Raw genomic sequence first — 19951 nt, 5'->3', positions numbered from 1 at the left:
TTGCAAATGGACAAAGGATTAATCTCCAAAATAAATAAACAGCTCATGCAGCTCAATATTAAAGAAACAAACAACCCAATCCAAAAATGGGCAGAAGACCTAAATAGACATTTCTCCAAAGAAGACATACAGATGGCCAAGAAGCACATGCAAAGCTGCTCAACATCACTAATTACTAGAGAAATGCAAATCAAAACTACAATGAAGTATCACCTCACACCAGTTAGAATGGGCATCATCAGAAAATCTACAAACGGAGTGGGTGTGGAGAAAAGGGAACCCTCTTGCACTGTTGGTGGGAATGTAAATCGATACAGCCACTATGGAGAACAGTATGGAGGTTCCTTAAAAAACTAAAAATAGAATTACCATATGACCCAGCAATCCCACTACTGGGCATATACCCAAAGAAAACCATAATTCAAAAAGACACATGCACCCCAATGTTCATGGCAGCGCTATTTACAATAGCCAGGTCATGGAAGCAACCTAAATGCCCATCGACAGACGAATGGATAAAGAAGATGTGGTACGTATATACAATGGAATATTACTCAGCCATAAAAAGGAACGAAATTGAGTCATTTGTTGAGACGTGGATGGATCTAAAGACTGTCATACAGAGTGAAGTCAGAAAGAGAAAAACAAATATCGTATATTAACACATTATGTGGAACCTAGAAAAATGGTACAGATGAACCGGTTTGCAGGGCAGAAGTTGAGACACAGATGTAGAGAACAAACGTATGGACACCAAGGGGGGAAAACCGCGGTGGGGTGGGGATGGTGGTGTGCTGAATTGGGCAATTGGGATTGACACGTATACACTGATGTGTATAAAATTGATGACTAATAAGAACCTACAGTATAAAAAAAGAAACAAAGAAAACAACTAATACTAAACTTTTTTTGGGTTATTTGTATGGCAATATATTAATATAAATGTTTCAGACATTACATGAAATTTCTAAAAATCTTATATGTTCTGGTATAATGTTATAAGTCATAATTCTAGTTATTACTTTAAAATGCATATCTCAGAAATAACTAAATTTCCTTGTCAATTGCATTGTTATGAACATTCATCAAATCTTTAACCGTGGTCACTTTTAAGTCTCTTGTCATTTACAGACAGTTCTGGGTGGACTCTGATGCTTTTGCAAAAATGTTCCTATAAAAGGGTTTCATCTTCAAGGATTCATGGAAAAGAGTCTGACAAGTACAGGTTTCTGGTAACTGACTATACTGCTGAACTGAATGAATAAGCATTTTCAGAGCTCTAATGGAAAACTGATGAACTCATAAAAGTGCTAACAAAAGATCAAGATGAAAAAAAATTAATACATGGGACTGAGTGAACTGATGAGAATTATAATTTTTGTGACTTTGTTTGAATAAAAAAAAAATCCCACAAGGACTCAGAGGCAAAAAATATACAAAGCAGTTTTCACTGCAAAGTAAAGGAGCTGTTACAGTGGAGGATTCCTGGACTGAACGTCAATATTATGACATAGTATGAGTGTGTTTCGTGTTTGGTAATTGCAATCACTGTTGCTTTTGTTGTGGTCATCCATTTACAATGCTTGGTGTCAGTTTATTTATCTCTTGTAAAAATAAAATACAGTGTGTGTGTGTGAAAAAAAAATATGAAGCAGGGGATTAGGTTAACTCTTGGGACTGGGATGAATAACTAATCTAAAACATACTGAGGGTAAAGCAGCTCTGTAAGAGAAAATATTGTGTTTATATATGAACGTTTTGAATTTGAAGTACTTGAGGGATACTTAGGTAGAAATGTATAGCAGGGCATTGGTTTCAAGTTTCTGAAACTCAAAAGCAAGCTGTTGGCCAAAAATACACATTTGGGAGTCACTGATTTTATTTGAAGTTACAGGTTTAGGTGAGGTTACCTAAATGTCATAATTATTATGATTTTATCATGATACTTTAAATTTAACTCCCTAAATGGACAAAGTACTCTATTAAAATAATAATTAAGCAAATGCCCTGCATATTTGCCTTATAATTACAGAATAATCATGTATATTTTTTATAATATAAGTGCTTTCAGCATCATAGTGCTATTGGTTAATTAGGTCATTCCCCAAGTATTAAAAAGACTCCAAATTTAGAAACTGAGAAAAAATTGTAGAATGATGGTGCCTTATTAAGAAGTTTTATGTATATCAAACCTTTGGATGCCCACTGTACTCTAAGCTTTTTGAAATCCAATCAATCAAATCAATGTATCTGAATTCTTCTAGCACATAGTCTGGTACATAGTAGAAACTCAATAAATATCTGTTAAATGTGTGACAAAGACTGTAGCAGTTGAACAAGACTGGAGATTAAATACATACAGAAAATTTTTAAAATAAATAAAAAATAAAAGCTGGTCCTTTGAAAAGATAAACAAACTTGATAAACTTTTAGCCAGACTCATCAAGAAAGACAGGGAGAGGACTCAAATCAATAAAATTAGAAATGAAACAGAAGTTACAACTGACACCACAGAAATACAAAGGATCATAAGAGACTACAGCAAGCAACTGTATGCCAATAAAATGGACAACCTAGAAGAAATGGATAAGTTCTTAGAAATGTAGAACCTTGAAGACTGAACCAGGAAGAAATAGAAAATATGAACAGATCAATCACAAGTAGTGAAATTGAAACTGTCATTTAAAAACTTCCAACAAACAAAAGTCCAGGACCAGATGGCTTCACAGGTGAATTCTATCCAACATTTAGAGAAGAGCTAACACCCATCCTTCTGAAACTCTTCCAAAAATTCCAAAGGAAGCAACACTCCCAAACTCATTCTATGAGGCCACCATCACCCTGATACCAAAACCAGACAAAGATACTACAAAAAAAGAAAATTACATGCCAGAATCACTGATGAACACAGACACAAAGATACTCAACAAAATACTAGCAAACTAAATCCAAAAATACATTAAAAGCATCATACACCATGATCAAGTGGAATTTATCCCAGAGATGCAAGCATTCTTCAATATACACAAATCAATCAGTGTGATACACCACATTAACAAACTGAAGAATAAAAACTATGGTCATCTTAATAGATGCAGAAAAAGCTTTTGACAAAATTCAACACCCATTTATGATAAAAAAAAAAAAACTCTCCAGAAAGTGAGCATAGAGGGAACTTACCTTAACACACTAAAGGCCATATATGACAAACCCACAGCTAACATCATTCTCAACAGTGAAAAACTGAAAGCATTTCCTCTAATATCTGGAACAAGACAAGGATGTCCACTCTCACCGCTTTTATTCAACATAGTTTTGGAAGTCCTAGCCACAGCAATCAGAGAATAAAAAAGAAATAAAAGGAATCCAAATTGGAAAAGAAGTAAAACTGTCATTGTTTGCAGATGACATGATACTATATATAGAAAATCCTAAAGATGCTACCAGAAAACTACTAGAGCTCATAAATGAATTTGGTAAAGTTGCAGGATACAAAATTAATACACAGGGCTTCCCTGGTGGTGCAGTGGTTGAGAATCTGCCTGCGAATGCAGGGGACACGGGTTCGAGCCCTGGTCTGGGAAGATCCCACATGCTGCGGAGCGACTGGGCCCATGAGCCACAACTACTGAGCCTGCGTGTCTGAAGCCTGTGCTCCGCAACAAGAGAGACCACGACAGTGAGAGGCCCACGCACCGCGATGAAGAGTGGCCCCCACTCGCCGCAACTAGAGAAAGCCCTCGCACAGAAACAAAGACCCAACACAGCCAAAAATAAATATAAATAAAACAACAAAAAACCAAAATTAATACATAGAAATCTCCTGCATTTGTATACACTAATAATGAAAGAGCAGAAAGAGAAATTAAGGAAATAATCCCATTTACCACTGCATCAAAAATAATAAAATACCTAGGAATAAACCTACCTAAGGAGGCAAAATACCTGTACTCTGAAAACTATAGGACTCTGATGAAAGAGATCAAAGATGACACAGATAGAAAGATATACCATGTTCTTGGGCTGGAAAAATTAATACTGTCAAATGGCTATACTACCTAAGGCAATCTACAGATTCAATGCAATCCCTATCAAATTACCAATGGCATTTTTCACAGAACAAGAACAAAGGAATTGTAAATTTGTATGGAAACACAAAAGATCCCCAACAGCCAAAGCAATCTTGAGAAAGAAAAACAGAGCTGGAGGAATCAGGCTTCCTGACTTCAGACTATACTACAAAGCGACAGTCATCAAAAAAGTATGGTACTGGCACAAAAACAGAAGTATAAATCAGTGGAACAGGATAGAAAGCCCAGTAATAAACCCATGCACCTATGGTCAATTAATCTATGACAAAGGAGGCAAGAATATACAATGGAGAAAAGACAGTCTCTTCAATAAGTGGTGCTGGGAAAACTGGACAGCTACATGTAAAAGAATGAAATTAGAACATTCTCTAATGGGACTTCCCTGGTGGCACAGTGGTTGAGAATCTGCCTGCCAATGCAGGGGATATGGGTTCGAGCCCTGGTCTGGAAAGATCCCACATGAGGCAGAGCAACTAAGCCCGTGCACCACAACTACTAAGCCTGAGTCTAGAGCCCTTGAGCCACAACTACTGAAGCCCATGCACCTAGAGCCCTTGCTCACAATGAAGAGTAGCCCCCCTTCGCCACAACTAGAGAAAGCTCACATGGCAATGAAGACCTAATGCAGCCAAAAATTAAAATTTTTTTTAAATTTAAAAAGGAGGGTGGGAAGGTAGGAGATGCAAGAGGGAAGAGCTATGGGGATATATGTATATGTATAGCTGATTCACTTTGTTATAAAGCAGAAACTAACAGACCATTGTAAAGCAATTATACTCCAATAAAGATGTTAAAATAAATAAATAATTTAAAAAAGAAAAAAAAAGAACATTCTCTAACACCATATGCAAAAATAGACCAAAATGGATCAAAGACCTAAATGTAAGGGCGGACACTATAAACCTCTTAGATGAAAACATAGGCAGAACACTCTTTGACATAAATCGCAGCAATAACTTTTTTGATCCACCTCCTAAAGTAATGAAATAAAAACAAAAATAAACAAATGGGACCTAATTAAACTTAAAAGCTTTTGCACAGCAAAGGAAACCATAACCAAAAAGACAACACACAGAATGGGAGAAAATAATGTGCCAACAAAGCAACCAACAAGGGATTAATCTCCAAAACATACAAATAGCTCATGCAGCTTATGTCAAGAAAACAAACAACCCAATCGAAAAATGGGCAGCAGATCTAGTGGGGGTGGAGGTGCCGCACTGCGCTGCACACAGGATCTTAGTTCCCTGACCAGGGATTGAACCCGTGCCCCCCGCACTGGAAATGCAGAGTCCTAACCACTGTACCACCAGGGAAGTCCCAGGCAGAAGATTTAAATAGAAATTTCTCCAAAGAAGACAGCCAGGGGCTTCCCTGGTGGCGTAGTGGTTGAGGGTCCGCCTGCCGACGCAGGGGACACGGGTTTGTGCCCTGGTCCGGGAAGATCCCACATGCCGCGGAGCGGCTGGGCCCGTGAGCCATGGCAGCTGAGCCTGTGCGTCTGGAGCCTGTGCTCCGCAATGGGAGAGGCCACAGCAGTGAGAGGCCCGCGTACCGGAAAAAAAAAAAAAAAAAAAAAGAAGGCGGCCAGATGGCCAAAAAGCACATGAAAAGATGCTCAACATCACTAATTATTAGAAAAATGCAAATCAAAACTACAATGAGGCATCACCTCATACTGGTCAGAATGGCCATCATCAAAAAGTCTACAAACAACAAATGATCGAGGAGGTGTGGAGAAAAAGGGAACACTCCTGCACTGTTGGTGGGAATGTAAATTGGTGCAGCCACTGTGGAAAACAGTATGGAGGTTCCTCAATAAACTAAAAATAGAATTACCATATAATCTAGCAATCTCACTCCCAGGCATATATCAAGGCAAAACTATAATTCAAAAAGATACATTCACCCCTATGTTCATAGCAGCACTGTTCACAATAGGCAAGACATGGAAACAACCTAAATGACCATCAACAGATGAATGGATAAAGAAGATGTGGTACCTATATACAACGGAATACTACTCGGCCATAAAAAAGAATGAAGTGATGCCATTTGCAGCAACATGGATGCACCTAGAGATTATCATACTAAGTGAAGTCAGAAAGAGAAAGACAAATACCATATGATATCACTTATATGTGGAATCTAAAATATGACACAAATGAACCTATCTATGAAACAGAAACAGAATCAGGGACATAGAGAACAGACTGGTGGTTGCCTAGAGGGAGGGGGTGGGAGAGGGATGGATTGGGAGTTTGGGATTAGCAGCTGCAAACTTGTATATATAGAATGGATGAGGTCCTACTGTATAGCACAGGGAGCTATATTCAATATCCTGTGATAAACCATAATGGCAAAGAATGTGTACATATGTATAACTGAGTCACTTGCTGTACAGCAGTAATTAACACAACACTGTAAATCCACTATACTTCAATTAAAAAAATAAAAATAAATAAATTGGTATAACCACTATGGAGGTTCATTAAAAATGAAAAATAGAGCTACCATATGATCCAGCAATCCCACTCCTGGGCATGTATCCAGATAAAACCATAATTCAAAAAGATACATGCAACCCTGGGGCTTCCCTGGTGGCACAGTGGTTAAGAATCCGCCTGCCAATGCAGGGGACACGGGTTTGAGCCCTGGCCCGGGAAGATCCCACATGCCACAGAGCAACTAAGCCTGTGCGCCACAACTACTGAGCCTGCGCTCTAGAGCCCGTGAACCACAACTACTGAAGCCTGGACACCTAGAGCTCATGCTCTGCCACAAGAGAAGCCAGTGCAATGAGAAGCCTGCCACCGCAACGAAGAGTAGCCCCCACTCGCTGCAACTAGAGAAAGCCCGCGCGCAGCAACAAAGACACAACTCAGCCAAAAATCAATTAACTAATTTTTTTAAAAAAGAAAAGATACTTGCACCCCAATGTCCATTGCAGCACTTTTTACAATAGCCAAGACATAAAAGCAACCTAAATGTCCACAGGCAGAGGAATGGATAAAGAAGATGTGGTACATATATACAATGGAATATTACTCAACCATAAAAGAGAACGAAATAATGCCATATGCAGCAACACGGATGGACCTAGCGATTATCATACTAAGTGAAGTAATTCAGACAGAGAAGGACAAATATCATATGATATCACTCATATGTGGAATCTAATTTTTAAAAATGATACAAATGAAGTTATTTACAAAACAGACTCACAGATTTTGAAAACAAACTTATGGTTACCAAAGGGGAAACGGGGAAGGGATAAATTAGGAGCTTGGGATTAACGTAAACACACTACTATATATAAAATAGATAACCAATAAGGACCTACTGTATAGCACAGGGAAATCTACTCAGTATTCTATAACAACCTATATGGGAAAAGAATCTGGAAAAGAATGAGTATATGTATAACTGAATCACTTTGCTGTACACCTGAAACTAAAAACATTGTAAATCAACTATACTTCAGTAAAATTTAAAAATTAATAAAAATAGACCTCATTAAAGTGGAAAGAATCACCCTATGAATAATGTTACCATAAATATCATGCTAACAATTGAATTCCAATAAAGTATTTTAAATCTATTAAGAAAATAAAAAGTATATAACTATGATCATATTTGAGTAAAATGTATATGCATATTTATATGTACATATGCTTAGATATATTGCAAGGGCTTCATTAAAATATTTATATTTGTTATCTCCAGTAAAATATTAGGGTAGTAAAATTTTATTTCTAAGTTTTTAATTTTTGTGTTTTCAGTGTGGAAGAAGAAAAAATCACGTGGTCAAAATTGCCTTTGGAAATCTCTTAAATCACTGAAAATACAATAAACACAAATGTATTTATGAACCACACTTGACATTGAGAAAAACTTTCTCCTTGACCAAACCCTAGCCAGGCTTTTCTAAGCTGCTTCTCACCTAAGCCTCAATCTTGGTATATAAAGATTTGAACAAAGACTAACAGTTTCTAACAGCTCAAAGCCACACCTCTCGGATGACCCTAGCTCTCTTAAAAGTGCCTACCTGAACATACTCAAGGCTTCCAAAAAATTTACTGTTTGTTCCGATCGATACCTGGAGATAGGGCTCCTGTCTGGGTTTCACGTGGACCAACCCCTCTTACCACTTTTTGCCGATTTTCACTTCCCTTTCTCTGTTGAGACCTTCCTTGTCCTACTCCCTCTTCTCCCTTTAAAAAGCCCAATCACCTCTGTACAAATCAAAGTTGAATTCAGTTCACACTGGACTCTTTTTCCCTACTGCAATAATTACTAATCAAAATCTGTCCCTACCACTTTAACTAGTGTCTGACTTTATCTTGGACAACATAGTTTCTCAGTAAGTTTACTGCTTACTAGAAATCACTAATGAAACTATGAAATGGATAGATTTTTTATTCCCATTAACTGGTGAAGTTCTGTGTGCCATCTTATGCGTTGATTCATTGTTTCCATGCTTCTGAGGAAGGTCAGGCATTCAACAGGACAACAAAATCATTGCTCAGCTGTGACAATTCAATTAGGGTTTTTTGAAACCCTTGAAAGGTAAAGGTTTGTCTTTCATCCTTGTCTAGTATTTTTTTTTTCCTGGGCAGAAATTAAAAATTTTTATGTAGTATTTCCCTCTATAAGAGAAATGGTTTTCCAGAATTCTGAAATCTCCCTTTTCATTTGAGCACATGGCGATGTGAAATTAGAGTCTTATGATAAGCTTGTTCCCCCCTTGCCCTCTCCCAATCCCCTGCCAGTTCACTCTTCAGCAACCACAGTGCTCTTTGTAAATTGCAAAACTGATCATGACGCTGCTTAAAACCCTTCAATTACTTCCCACTCCTCCTAAGAAAAAAAATCCAAAGTATGCCTGCAAGGCACACTCTCTCCCTGTACTTCTCTGCACTTTGCTCATCACAGGTAGCTTCTATTCCGAGAAGACACCAAGCTCTTCCCATCCCCAGGACTTTGCACCAGATGTCATCCCACCTGAAATGCTGTTACCCGTTACAAGTTGTCAGCTTCTTATACTTCAGGTCTCAACTCCAAAGTCACCTTGCCTCTTTTTATAACTTTTTTAAGTTGAAGTACAGTTGATGTACTTTATTACGTGAGTTACAGACAGGCTACAATACAGCGATTCACAATTTTTAAAGGCTACTCTCCATTTACAGTTACTCTAAAATATTGGCTATATGAAGCCTTGTCTTTTAAAAAGGCCTGTCCCTCATGGAACGTATGGATTTTAATTCAATTTATCCTTCAGTAAAGGAATTTTGAGCCAAAAGAGGGGGTGGGGGGAAGGCCTGTCATCCCTTTCACTCATTATCGTTGCCTCCCAACATACTTTCAAGTTGAGTGCTTTACAGATATGCAAATAATTAAGATACGCAAATAATTAATTTGAATCATCTTAATTTTGTGCATGTTTGTAAAGCACCCAACTTGAAAGTAAGCCTCTTGAGAGCAGGAATCTTGTGGTGATGCGCTGCGAAATGTTTAACAGGCTTTCCAGAAACAGTCCTGATGGTAGCATTTGCCTGTGGCCATGGGATAAAAATCACCACCGTGCTAATTTCAAGCTACAACGTGACATCAACTGGCTTGCAAAGTAATTTCCTGAAAATTTAACAATCAGTTTTCACAAGCCAGTGCAGGCCAGTTGCAGCACACCACTGGACCCTGGTCTGGCTTATTTACTGCTATAAATAAAGAGAACAATGTCAGGCACAGAGTAAGCGTGCAATAAATGCTGGTTGAAAGTTGAACTGGGATAAATTCTTTTTTTTTTTTTTTTTGGCCGTGCCTCGCGGCACGCAGGGATCAAACCCCCGGCCCCTGCAGTGGAAGTGAGGAATTCCCTTATAAAGTCTTGCTTCTACTCTATCAAATATAGATGGTAGCTTATGGAGTCCTTTCTGGCATTCTAACTGCCAAACTGTGAAAAAGGCGGTTTGTAGAGAATTACCCTGAAAACAACTTGTCGAATGAGCCACCAAAATAAGTTCCTAAATGAAGGACACAAGAAAGAGGAGGAGAAAGGGAAGGGGAGTGGGAAGGGAAGGAAGAGGAGGAAGAAGAAGAATTAAGTGAAAGTAAAGTCAATTTCCTTGCTGATGGCCACACCTCTCATTGGTCCCCAGACCAATAGCATCAGATTCACTCTGGATTCCTGCTAAAACTGTGGGTGATGGTCCCATATACAGAATCAGAATCTCTGGGTGAAGTCCAGGAATCTTCACGGTATCAAGTTACCCTAGTCACTCTGATATGCACTGAAGCTTGAGAACCGCGTCCAAGGGTACACTGCCTGCTGAGCTCACGAGAGTGTCACCAAGCTCTCCTGTCTACCTGGAGCAGCCGGCCCCACTCCAAACCCAGGCAAATATTCTACGAGCAAACACAAAGCTTCCCAGATTCTAACTTCCCATCCTAAACCTGGTGAGGAAAGCAAAACATTCCAATTGCATAGTGATTGAAATCACTCAACTGGGCTTAAATATTTCTCAGTAACAGAAATACTCTTATCTGAATATTTAGCATTTGGCCTTGATGCTGTTGATCACCGTTATGGTTATTAGCTAACACTTATTGAGGGCTTCCTATGTGTCAAATGTTGGGCTCAGTGCTTAGTATGTATTAATCTCACGTAATACTGAGAAGAAACCTACGTAGTGGGTGTTATTGTTTATCTTCATTTTACAGATGAGGGGGGCATAGAAAGTTGGGTGACGTCACTGTGAAGAGTTGAGAACTCCCCGAGAAGGATGCTAAGCAGAACAAAGCCCTATGCCCCAGGAGACCTGGTCCTAGTTGAGATATTTCCTGGTCCACAAAGTCACCGAAAGCAGGGTGGCCTCAAAGATAAATGCCCACAAATACCCAGAGAAAATGTTCCAAGTGGTTGAGAACCAAGAGACTATTCCTAATTAAAGCTTGGAGAATAAACTCTACCTCGGTCTGACCATCCAGAAATAGGATCAATATTTTACTGCTGCCTTTCAGCATTATGTTCTTTTCTGAACATGCTGAAATAATAAGTGCAAAAGAACTGTGAAAAGTACAACTGCAAGACCAAAACTGCCCTCATTTTTAATTAAGTAGGCAAAATATTCCCAAAATAGTTTTAATAAGGGTGGTAGCAAAATCCCATTAAATTATAAGAAATACACGTTACAGTCTGTTTAGCCCATGTCAACCCCCTTTCTCTGAAAACTGCCCCTCCCAGGTTGCATTCATCCATAAGCCTGACTCTTGGCCACAACTGATTTAGCTCAACTATGAACAACTGACCAGGCCTGACCAGTGAGATGCCAGAGAGAGCATCCTTCTGGGGTGCAGAGAGTACTTTGGTGTCTTCCGGTGCCTGGAACTAAGGATAGATGTTTGGGATTTGCGGGGCGGCCATGTCCGTGGACGAGCATGGCGCACTGGTCTTGAGGGAGTACAGCCTGAATGCTCAGTGACCCTGGGCCCCAGATAGATGTGAAGAGGACAGAGCCTGGGTCCCGGACAGCCCTCACTGCCTGGATCAGGCCCACCCAGGGCCCAGCCTCACTCTCGTCTTCGGCTGCAGCCAGCTCAGGGGGATTTCCATTTCTCGTGGCCAAAAGAGAAAGATCAGAGCAGAGGGGCAAGCTGTTTGGCCCTCTGAGGAACCATGACCATGTGGGGCACCATATCTGCCTGTTTCTCTCCTGAAACAGGGCCCATCCAACGGTCCAGATCACCCCTGGATTTTCTCCCAGCCTGTGCCTGGTTCGTCTAAATGCTGGACTTAACCTGCCCAGGGCCACATCCTTGCACCCTGGTGCAGCCTCCCTGCACTTCTGGGCTGTTTTTCGATTGCACCCTTGACAGTGTCAGGGTTGGAGCTCACTGTCGTTCAGCTGCCCCAGCTCCTTGTGTCGTCCATGTCTTTTGCATCCTCCCCCAACAATGTCCAGCAAAATCTAAACCCTGCATGCAATGCAATACATGCTATTGACTGGAAGACTGGAAGCATCAATTTAGCCTCTTTTCCCAGCCAAATTAACCAGACAATGGGAAAACAACACCTCAAGGAAACTCAAGTAAACAAATCCTTGGTTAAACCCTTAACCTGAAGGGAGCCAGGTCCCTCTTTCCCCACCTCCCTTAGACATATCCTCCCTGGGCTGTACCTGGGATATAAATGGCGCCACCATCTCGCACCAATGCGACACGGGGAGCCACCGGTCCCCATCCCCAAAGAGCGCATCGTTGTGGGGTAGACCTGGAGTAGAGAAGCGTAGAAAGCATCAGTTAGCTTAAACCCCTCTCTCCCAAGTCCTCTGCCCTTCCCTCCACAGGTCAGGCTTTGGTATATATAAAAGGTCAAATATTCTATATGGATATACAGGATATAGAAAGATGTTCATTTTCTCAGGTACACAAGTTTGAATTTTAACAATATCAGAAAATAAACACTTAGAAATTATCCTTTAAGTGAGCAAATTCCAAAATAGGTGTTTAATATTCCAAACGTAATTTTAGAAAGGTACTTGCAGTCAGACAGAAGATTTCCACTTTAGAGCTATAAACATATAAAGGTGGTTCTACTGAATGGAAAGAAAATACTCCCCAAGTAATAACAATCCAACCAAACCTTTAATACAGATACAGTGAAAAGAACTGACGAGAGTGCCACATACATGCTACACCGTTCACCATGTTTGTGTTGTAAGATCTTATGGTGCAATCTACTTTCTTGCTGCAACTTTCTTGCATTTATAGTAAAACCTCATTAATCTGATTCAGAGTTCTTAATAAATAAGCAAATAGTATTTAATAAAGAAGATTTTAGGGAGAATATATGAAAGAATGCTTCTTTTAATTTTAGAAATTTTTCTCTTAACGCTATAAATACTGATCAGTTTTCATCAATTCACTGAAGCAAAGCACGTGGCCTCTTTACTTGGCCACATCGTGTTAGCCACCATCTGTCAAATGCAAAAAACAAGACGCTTTCCTGCCCTGGGGGGCACTGCTATATTTATAAGAATGTCTGGGGGTGGAGTGCCTTTTCACAGAAACTTTTTCTTTTTCTAGAAAATGAGGCTAGTGGCTATTGAAAACAATGGATTCAGATACATACAGATGATCTTTGCTCGAATGTCAATTTATTTTGTTCATTTTTGACAATTCTAGGAGATGAAATAACAGAAGACAAGCAACTTCAGGTACACATCTTTTTTTTTTTTAAGCAATAAGTATCAGGGAAAAAATACTTAGGAATGACCCTTTAAATGAACACATCCCAAAATGTTAAATTGAATATTTCAAATATAATTTGAGAGGCACACCACGATACACATAGACTTTTAAGTTCACAAATTCACAATAATTTTAGAAGATTGTTAATGGAACTAAATGAAATACTACAGATATGTCAAATGTGTCATAATTTCCTGTTTTTATCTATGTGAGGGGAAAAGAATCTTTTTCTCTGTGGTTTTGATATGTCATCTGTATTCTAAACAGACTTCTACGTTTCCCAAGATGAAGACGAATGCAGCTATAGCAGTCCCTATAGCACCACTTTCTCTGGCTCAACGAAAGGCAAAACCAGTTAAAATACTAAGTTCCCTACTCAGATATTGCTTATTTCTAGGAATATTTGCTCTTTAAAGTGGTGGTTTCTGAGAAGCTCCTCACAAGTGATGTATTAAGGAGACACAGTAATTCAATAAATTAAGAATAAATTACTAGTATATTTGAATTTAAGCTACCTACAACAAACAACAGACAGAGTGGGATGTGATCTTTCAAAAGAATAAAGGCGAAAACTACATTCTAATTTTAAAAAGGGAGAAATAGGGTGTTTTGCATTTTATCAGCAACATGCAGGTACCGGGCCCTATCCCTATTTCTTCGGGAAGCATGGTATGAGGGCAAGAGTTGTTTTTTACATGGATGCAGTTTAGTGAGAAAGGGAGAAGGTCCTATCTTTCTTCTCAGAGACTGGCTTTCACTAGGCCCCATGGGGCAGGAGAAAGGCCCCATCAAATAAACCTTCTGGTGTCATTTTAATAGGATGTCTTTAGAAAATCATCAAAAGTCAACAGAAGCCAGGGATGCGTGATCTATAGACAAACACCTGCTCTAAGTAGCTCACCTCGCACACCTTGATGGAACCAACCCCATCCCCAAAACTAACCTCAGCAGTGTAAATATAGATGGTGTTGAAGCTGGACGCCACCAAAGCCCTCAGCATGAAGAGGAAGCCGATGAGACCGGCACTAGGGAACCAGAGCGAGACGTTACCACAGGCGACACAGAGGGCCTTCTGGGGCCCCGATCCCAGGACGTTACAGATGCCAACACACATCTCTGAAGACCAGGTCCTGAGGAAGGGGCTGCTCCTCAGCTGGCCTGACCGTGGGGTCCGAAAGCAAAAGCCGGACTCAATCCTTCAATCCTGTCCCCCCAGAGTGTGCCATTCCAGCCCAGCCCCCCAAGATGAGCACACCTCTGCCACCACCCTTGGAAAATGGTACAGACAGTTTGCAGAATAAGTCATATATATTATAAATGAGGCCCACTCTAGGGTCACAAATTCAGAGTGCAATGAATTTTCCCACCACAGGTATGCTGTCTACATCCCTATCCTGACAACGGTGCAGAGCATTTGGTAAACAACCAGAGTCTCCATTCTCCAGGAAGCTTTGCATAAAGATCCTAAATATCTCGGTAAGTGAACTGAATACTCCCACGCTGGTACCCATGTCCTGTGAGTGCTGACGATGGACCTGCTCAGGGGGAAGAGGGGAGGGGCAGGTACCAGGGGCTTGTTTGATCGTTCTAGTCAAACAAGCAGCCTGTACTCTAGTCTCTTGGTGAAAGGGACTTGCCCCTAACCTCCACTGAAGGCCATGGGTCAGGAGACCTCATATTAAAACCACTGCACAAAACTAGATTGCTTTAAAGCAAACGGAAAGCAAATACCTTGAAGTGCAAATATTGAGGAGAAGGACGAACAAAGCTGTGCATCCCGCGGTAATAGAAAGGCTCAGCCGTCTTCCCAGGAAATTAATGCCCAGGATAGTTAAAGGATTCACTAGGAAGAAAATGACAAGGGCAATTTTCAGAACCTTGAAAGAAAATGAAATTTATTAACAATGGCGTGGATTCCTCCCTGTCATTTCAGAAAGAAGCAACTTAATCCAAACGTCATGCGTATTCCAGCCAAGACCCAGTCACACTGTCATCGACTTCATGACTCCTTCAACATGCTTTTCCCACGGGGATCCGAGAACGACAAGCACTGGAGTACACGAAGGACGTTTCACACCCAGGGTGCTTATTACGGCACGCAGGTCTATTGCAAACTGCCAACTTGCTAGACCCATACTTTACATGTTTTATGCTGTTTTTCAAATTCAAGGTGCCATTGATTTTTAAGTACCATTATTTTATGTCTATTAAAGCAGAAACAGTGCTTCCAACTGAAATCTAACATGCCATTGTGAGACACATCCCAGTTTCAGAGACGTTACGATGTGGGGGAATGCGTGTTAGAACTGATACGTGCGCCAATTCAAAGCTCCACTCCTCCAGACTTCTCCCCACACGGATCCGCGCTGGAGACAACTCAGCATGATGTGGGGACTCGTCCATTTCTACCAGGCAGGAGTCAAGTGTGTGACAGGTCACTCTTCTCTCCTCTGAGTTGCACGTCCCCCACCCAAAACAGAGAGCCACCCAATAGAGAGATACTTACGAGCAATTTCGCCAATGGTGCTGATAATCATGGTCTGGTAGTCGGAAGGGGCAAACACCTGGCAGTGGCAGGGGCTCTGGCTCTCCTCCGAGACCCCTACGGTCACCACTGCCTCAGACTCCGACCGCGAGCCACAGGCCAGGTCCCGCTCCAGCAGCTCCGCACTGGCCAGGATGACCCCGTAGTAGGCGAAAAGAGATGCCCAGCCTGGAAGCAAAAAAAGATGGACATTAGGAAAGGCTGTCACCAGGCCTGAAGGAGGTGTAGCACCGTGAGAGGTGGGGAGAAGTGGGGAGAGCTTCTCAGGTAGAAGGCACGGTGTAGGGAGGGGAGGGGAGTGGAAAGTGGGGACACGTTTCAAGGGGATACTAGGGGGTGCCCTTTAGCGGAGGCTGTATGGTGGGAAATGCATTTGCAAGAAAAAACAGGATGGAACTAGATGGGGGAGGACCGCTCAGGCCAGGAAGAAGTTTTGTTAAGAGGCAGAACAGAACTAACACTGCGTTGAAACTGTCTCCCTCATTCTACAGCTTATGTACTGTAGCCCTGACCATAAAGAGTTAAATATTAGAGAAACGTGGCTTGTGCCCAAACAGCTCATTAAGTTCCCTGAAGCAAGTTCCCATCCCAGGTGGTCCTGGGTTAGTTATGGCTACTACTTGTAGATAAGTTCGTTTTCAGCTAGCAAATAAGCAGAGATAAGTGTGGTAAAGTAAAAGTAATTGCTCACGACTCGAAGTTTTGCAGCAGCCTCGTGATGCAGCCTTGTGAGCAAGCAGAACAGAGAAATGTTATGCTTCCCTTGAAGGCCAGGTGGCTCCAGGAAGTCTGCAGCCCACCTTTAATCCTGAACCCTCCGACTTCCCCTTTTCCCTTAGCATAAAAGCAGCCTGAATTCTCTTCTAAGTTAAGATGGTTCTCTAAGAGTTTAGTCCAGGGCTTCCCTGGTGGCGCAGTGGTTGGGAGTCCGCCTGCCGATGCAGGGGATGCGGGTTCGTGCCCCCAATCCTGGAAGATCCTACATGCTGCGGAGCGGCTAGGCCCGTGAGCCATGGCCGCTGAGCCTGCTCGTCCAGAGCCTGTGCTCCGCAACAGGAGAGGCCACAACAGTGAGAGGCCAGCGTACTGCAAAAAAAGAGTTTAGTCCACCATCTTCTCCGTCTGCTGGCTTTCCAAATAAAATCGATATTACTCGCCCCAACACACTGTCTCTTCTTGACCTGCCATGTGGCAAGCAGTAGGAGCTTAGACTCTGCAACAGTTTGTTTTCTGCAGTTGCTGCCACAAGTTAGCACAAACTTAGCGCTTTAGCACAGTGAGTATCTCACAGTTCTGGAGGTCAGCAGTTCAGCAGCTCTGGCTGACTTCTCTGCGCGGAGTCTCACGTGGCAGAAATGACGGTGCAGGCAGGGCTGCTCCACTTTCTGGGGAAGCATCCATCTCCAAGCTCACCCAGATGGTTGGCAGAATCCAGCTGCACGGGGGTGTAGAACTCGTGTCCATTTCCTTGCTGGCTGTTGACCAGTGGTTTTCAGCTTCTGCAGGCTTCCTTCATTCCTTGTCTGTGAAGCCAGCAACAGCAGGTCGCGTCCTTCTCATGCACTGAAGCTCTCCTTCGACCTCACCTCGCGCTTCCTCTTCTGCTGCATCTCTGATTCCAGCTGGAGAAATTTCTCTACTTTTAAAGACTCAAGCAATAATATTGAGCTCACCTGCCTAATTCAGGATACTCTCCCTATTTTAAGGCTCATAACCTTAATTACACCTACAGTCCCTTCACATCTACATCCAAATTAGTGTTTGATTGAATCCCCAGGTGTTGGAACTCTTGGGCATCATCTTTAGAATTCTGCCTTTCGGACGCCATGAAGCTACGGAAGGTTTTTGCTTTTGCTTGATGTTTTCTTACTATCTTTTGTTCTATTCTTTAATAGATATTTTTATTGAAATATAAACATAACATACAGAAAAGTTCCTATATCGAAGTCAAGAAAAAGATATCAGGAGAAGTCGCTGGCAGTCCAGTGGTTAAGACCCTGTGCTTTCAATACCGAGGGCCCGGGTTCGATCCTGGGTCAGGGAACTGAGATCCCACAAGCTGTGTGGCCAAAAAAAAAGAAAAAGAATATCAGCCTCCCAGAAGCCCCCCTCATGCCTCTCTCATTTTTATAAATGGTTGTAAAAGACACATGTCACGTGTAAAAGACAGATGGGGACAATCAAGGAAAATCACATGTGATCTGCATAGTGGATGATGTTAAAGTGACGATTGTTAATCTCGTTGGTGTGATTTTAGGATTGGAATCATCTAAGAAAATGTCCTCAAGTAGTTGAGACTCTTAATGAAGTATCTGGGGATGAAATGGCATGAAGTCTAGGGCCTGCTTGAAAATACTTCAGAACAGAAAAAAACAGCTGAAGTAAATATGGGTAGATATGAGTGATTGTCAGACCTGAGCAATGAGTAAATCAGGGTTCATCATGGTATCCTCCCTACTTTCATGTGCGTTTATAAATTCTCATAATGAAATATTTAAGAGGAAGACAATAATCACAATATCTCTCCTTGTTATTAAGGTAGCTTTAATATTTTTTTGGTTTAATTTCCAAATATGAAGTATATATTTTTTTCGGCCACACCACGCAGCTTGCGGGATCTCAGTTCCCCAACCAGGGATTGAACCCAGGCCATGGCAGTGCAAGCACTGAGTCCCAACCACTAGTCCACCGGGGAATTCCCCAAATATTAAGAGCATTTTAAAAATTAAAGAGTCTCAAGAGGAGACGCCTACCTATTTTTAGTGATTATATCTGGGAAAGGCAGGCAGACAACCACTTTCCTGAATTCAAACACTATAGTTTCTGTCTTGAATCTTTATATAAATGGAACCACATAATCTGTATTTTGTGTGTCTGACTTTCTTTGCTCATTATTACATTTGTAAGATTCAGCCATGTTGAGCACAGAGCACCAGTTTTCTCATTTTTATTACTGTGTAGTATTCTATTTTATGAATATAACAGAATCTATCCATTATACCTGTTGATGGGCATGTGGGTTGTTCGTAGTTGGAGCTGTTACAAATAATATAATGCTATTTTATTTTACAATGCATTTCTGTTGGGTAGAAATCTAGCAGTAGAATTGCTGAGCCATAGGCTATGCATACTTCCAACTGTAGTAGAAACCTCTAAACAGTTTTCCAAAGTGGTTGTACTAATTTGAATGCCAATCAGGAGTGCAGGAAAATTCCAGTTACTTTACATCCTTCCCAACATGGTCAGTCTTTTTAATTTCATTTTTTATTTTTTTTAAGGTTATCTTTTCAAACTTTTTTTTTTTCTAATTTATTTTTGGCTGCGTTGGGTCTTCGTTGCTGCATGCGGGCTTTCCCTAGTTGCAGCGAGCGGGGGCTACTCTTCGTTGCAGAACACGGGCTCTAGGTGTGCAGACTTCAGGAGTTGTCACATGCAGGCTCAGTAGTTGTGGCTCGCGGGCTCTAGAGCACAGGCTCAGTAGTTGTGTCGCACGGGCTTAGTTGCTCCTCGGCATGTGGGATCTTCCCGGACCAGGGAGAAGACCCATGTCCCCTACATTGGCAGGCAGATTCTTAACCACTGCACCCCCAGGGAAGTCCTCAGTCTTTTTAATTTTAGCCATTTGGGTGGATTTGTAATGGTGTCTCATTTGGTTTTAATTTGCATTTCCCTGGTGACTTTAAGGTTGAACATGTTTTTGTATGTTTATTTGATACACATTTTTGGTCAAGTGCCTGTTCAAGTCTTTTGCCTATTTCTCTACTGGGTTGTGTATGTTTTTCTTGTTGAAAAAAAATTATATAATAGAAATATATATTAATAATATATAGAACATGTATATATAGTTTGTTGGACATACATATTGGAAATTTCTTCTCTCAGTTGGTGGCTTACCTTTCAGGCTCTTCATGATTTCTCAGGACACAGAGTTCCTAACTTAATGTAGGCAAACTCATCAATCTTTTCCTTTAGAGTTAGCACTTTTTGCGTCCTGTTTAGAAAATCTTTGCTTACTCAAGGTCATGGCTGCATAAAGAGGACCACTGAGTCTATTCCTTTGAATTTG

General features: G+C 41.2%; 1 protein-coding gene across 1 annotated transcript in view; it reads right to left on the bottom strand.

The window, feature by feature from the left end:
- SVOPL (SVOP like) overlaps positions 1-19951 on the bottom strand; it is a 62931-nt gene that overhangs the window by 18097 nt on the left and 24883 nt on the right. The window contains 5 exon segments of the mRNA XM_089917350.1: positions 12290-12360; positions 14284-14365; positions 15072-15183; positions 15847-16039; positions 16041-16053. Of these exon segments, the coding sequence (XP_089773476.1) occupies positions 12290-12360; positions 14284-14365; positions 15072-15183; positions 15847-16039; positions 16041-16053 (471 nt within the window).

The sequence above is a fragment of the Delphinapterus leucas genome, chromosome 9 (genome assembly GCF_059928025.1).
Source record: "Delphinapterus leucas isolate spDelLeu-1000000601 "Yukka" chromosome 9, BTC_Dleu_Yukka2, whole genome shotgun sequence".
In the NCBI taxonomy this organism is placed as follows: Eukaryota; Metazoa; Chordata; class Mammalia; order Artiodactyla; family Monodontidae; genus Delphinapterus; species Delphinapterus leucas.
Note: the sequence above shows the minus strand (reverse complement) of the source record. Positions and strands in the feature narration are given on the sequence as shown.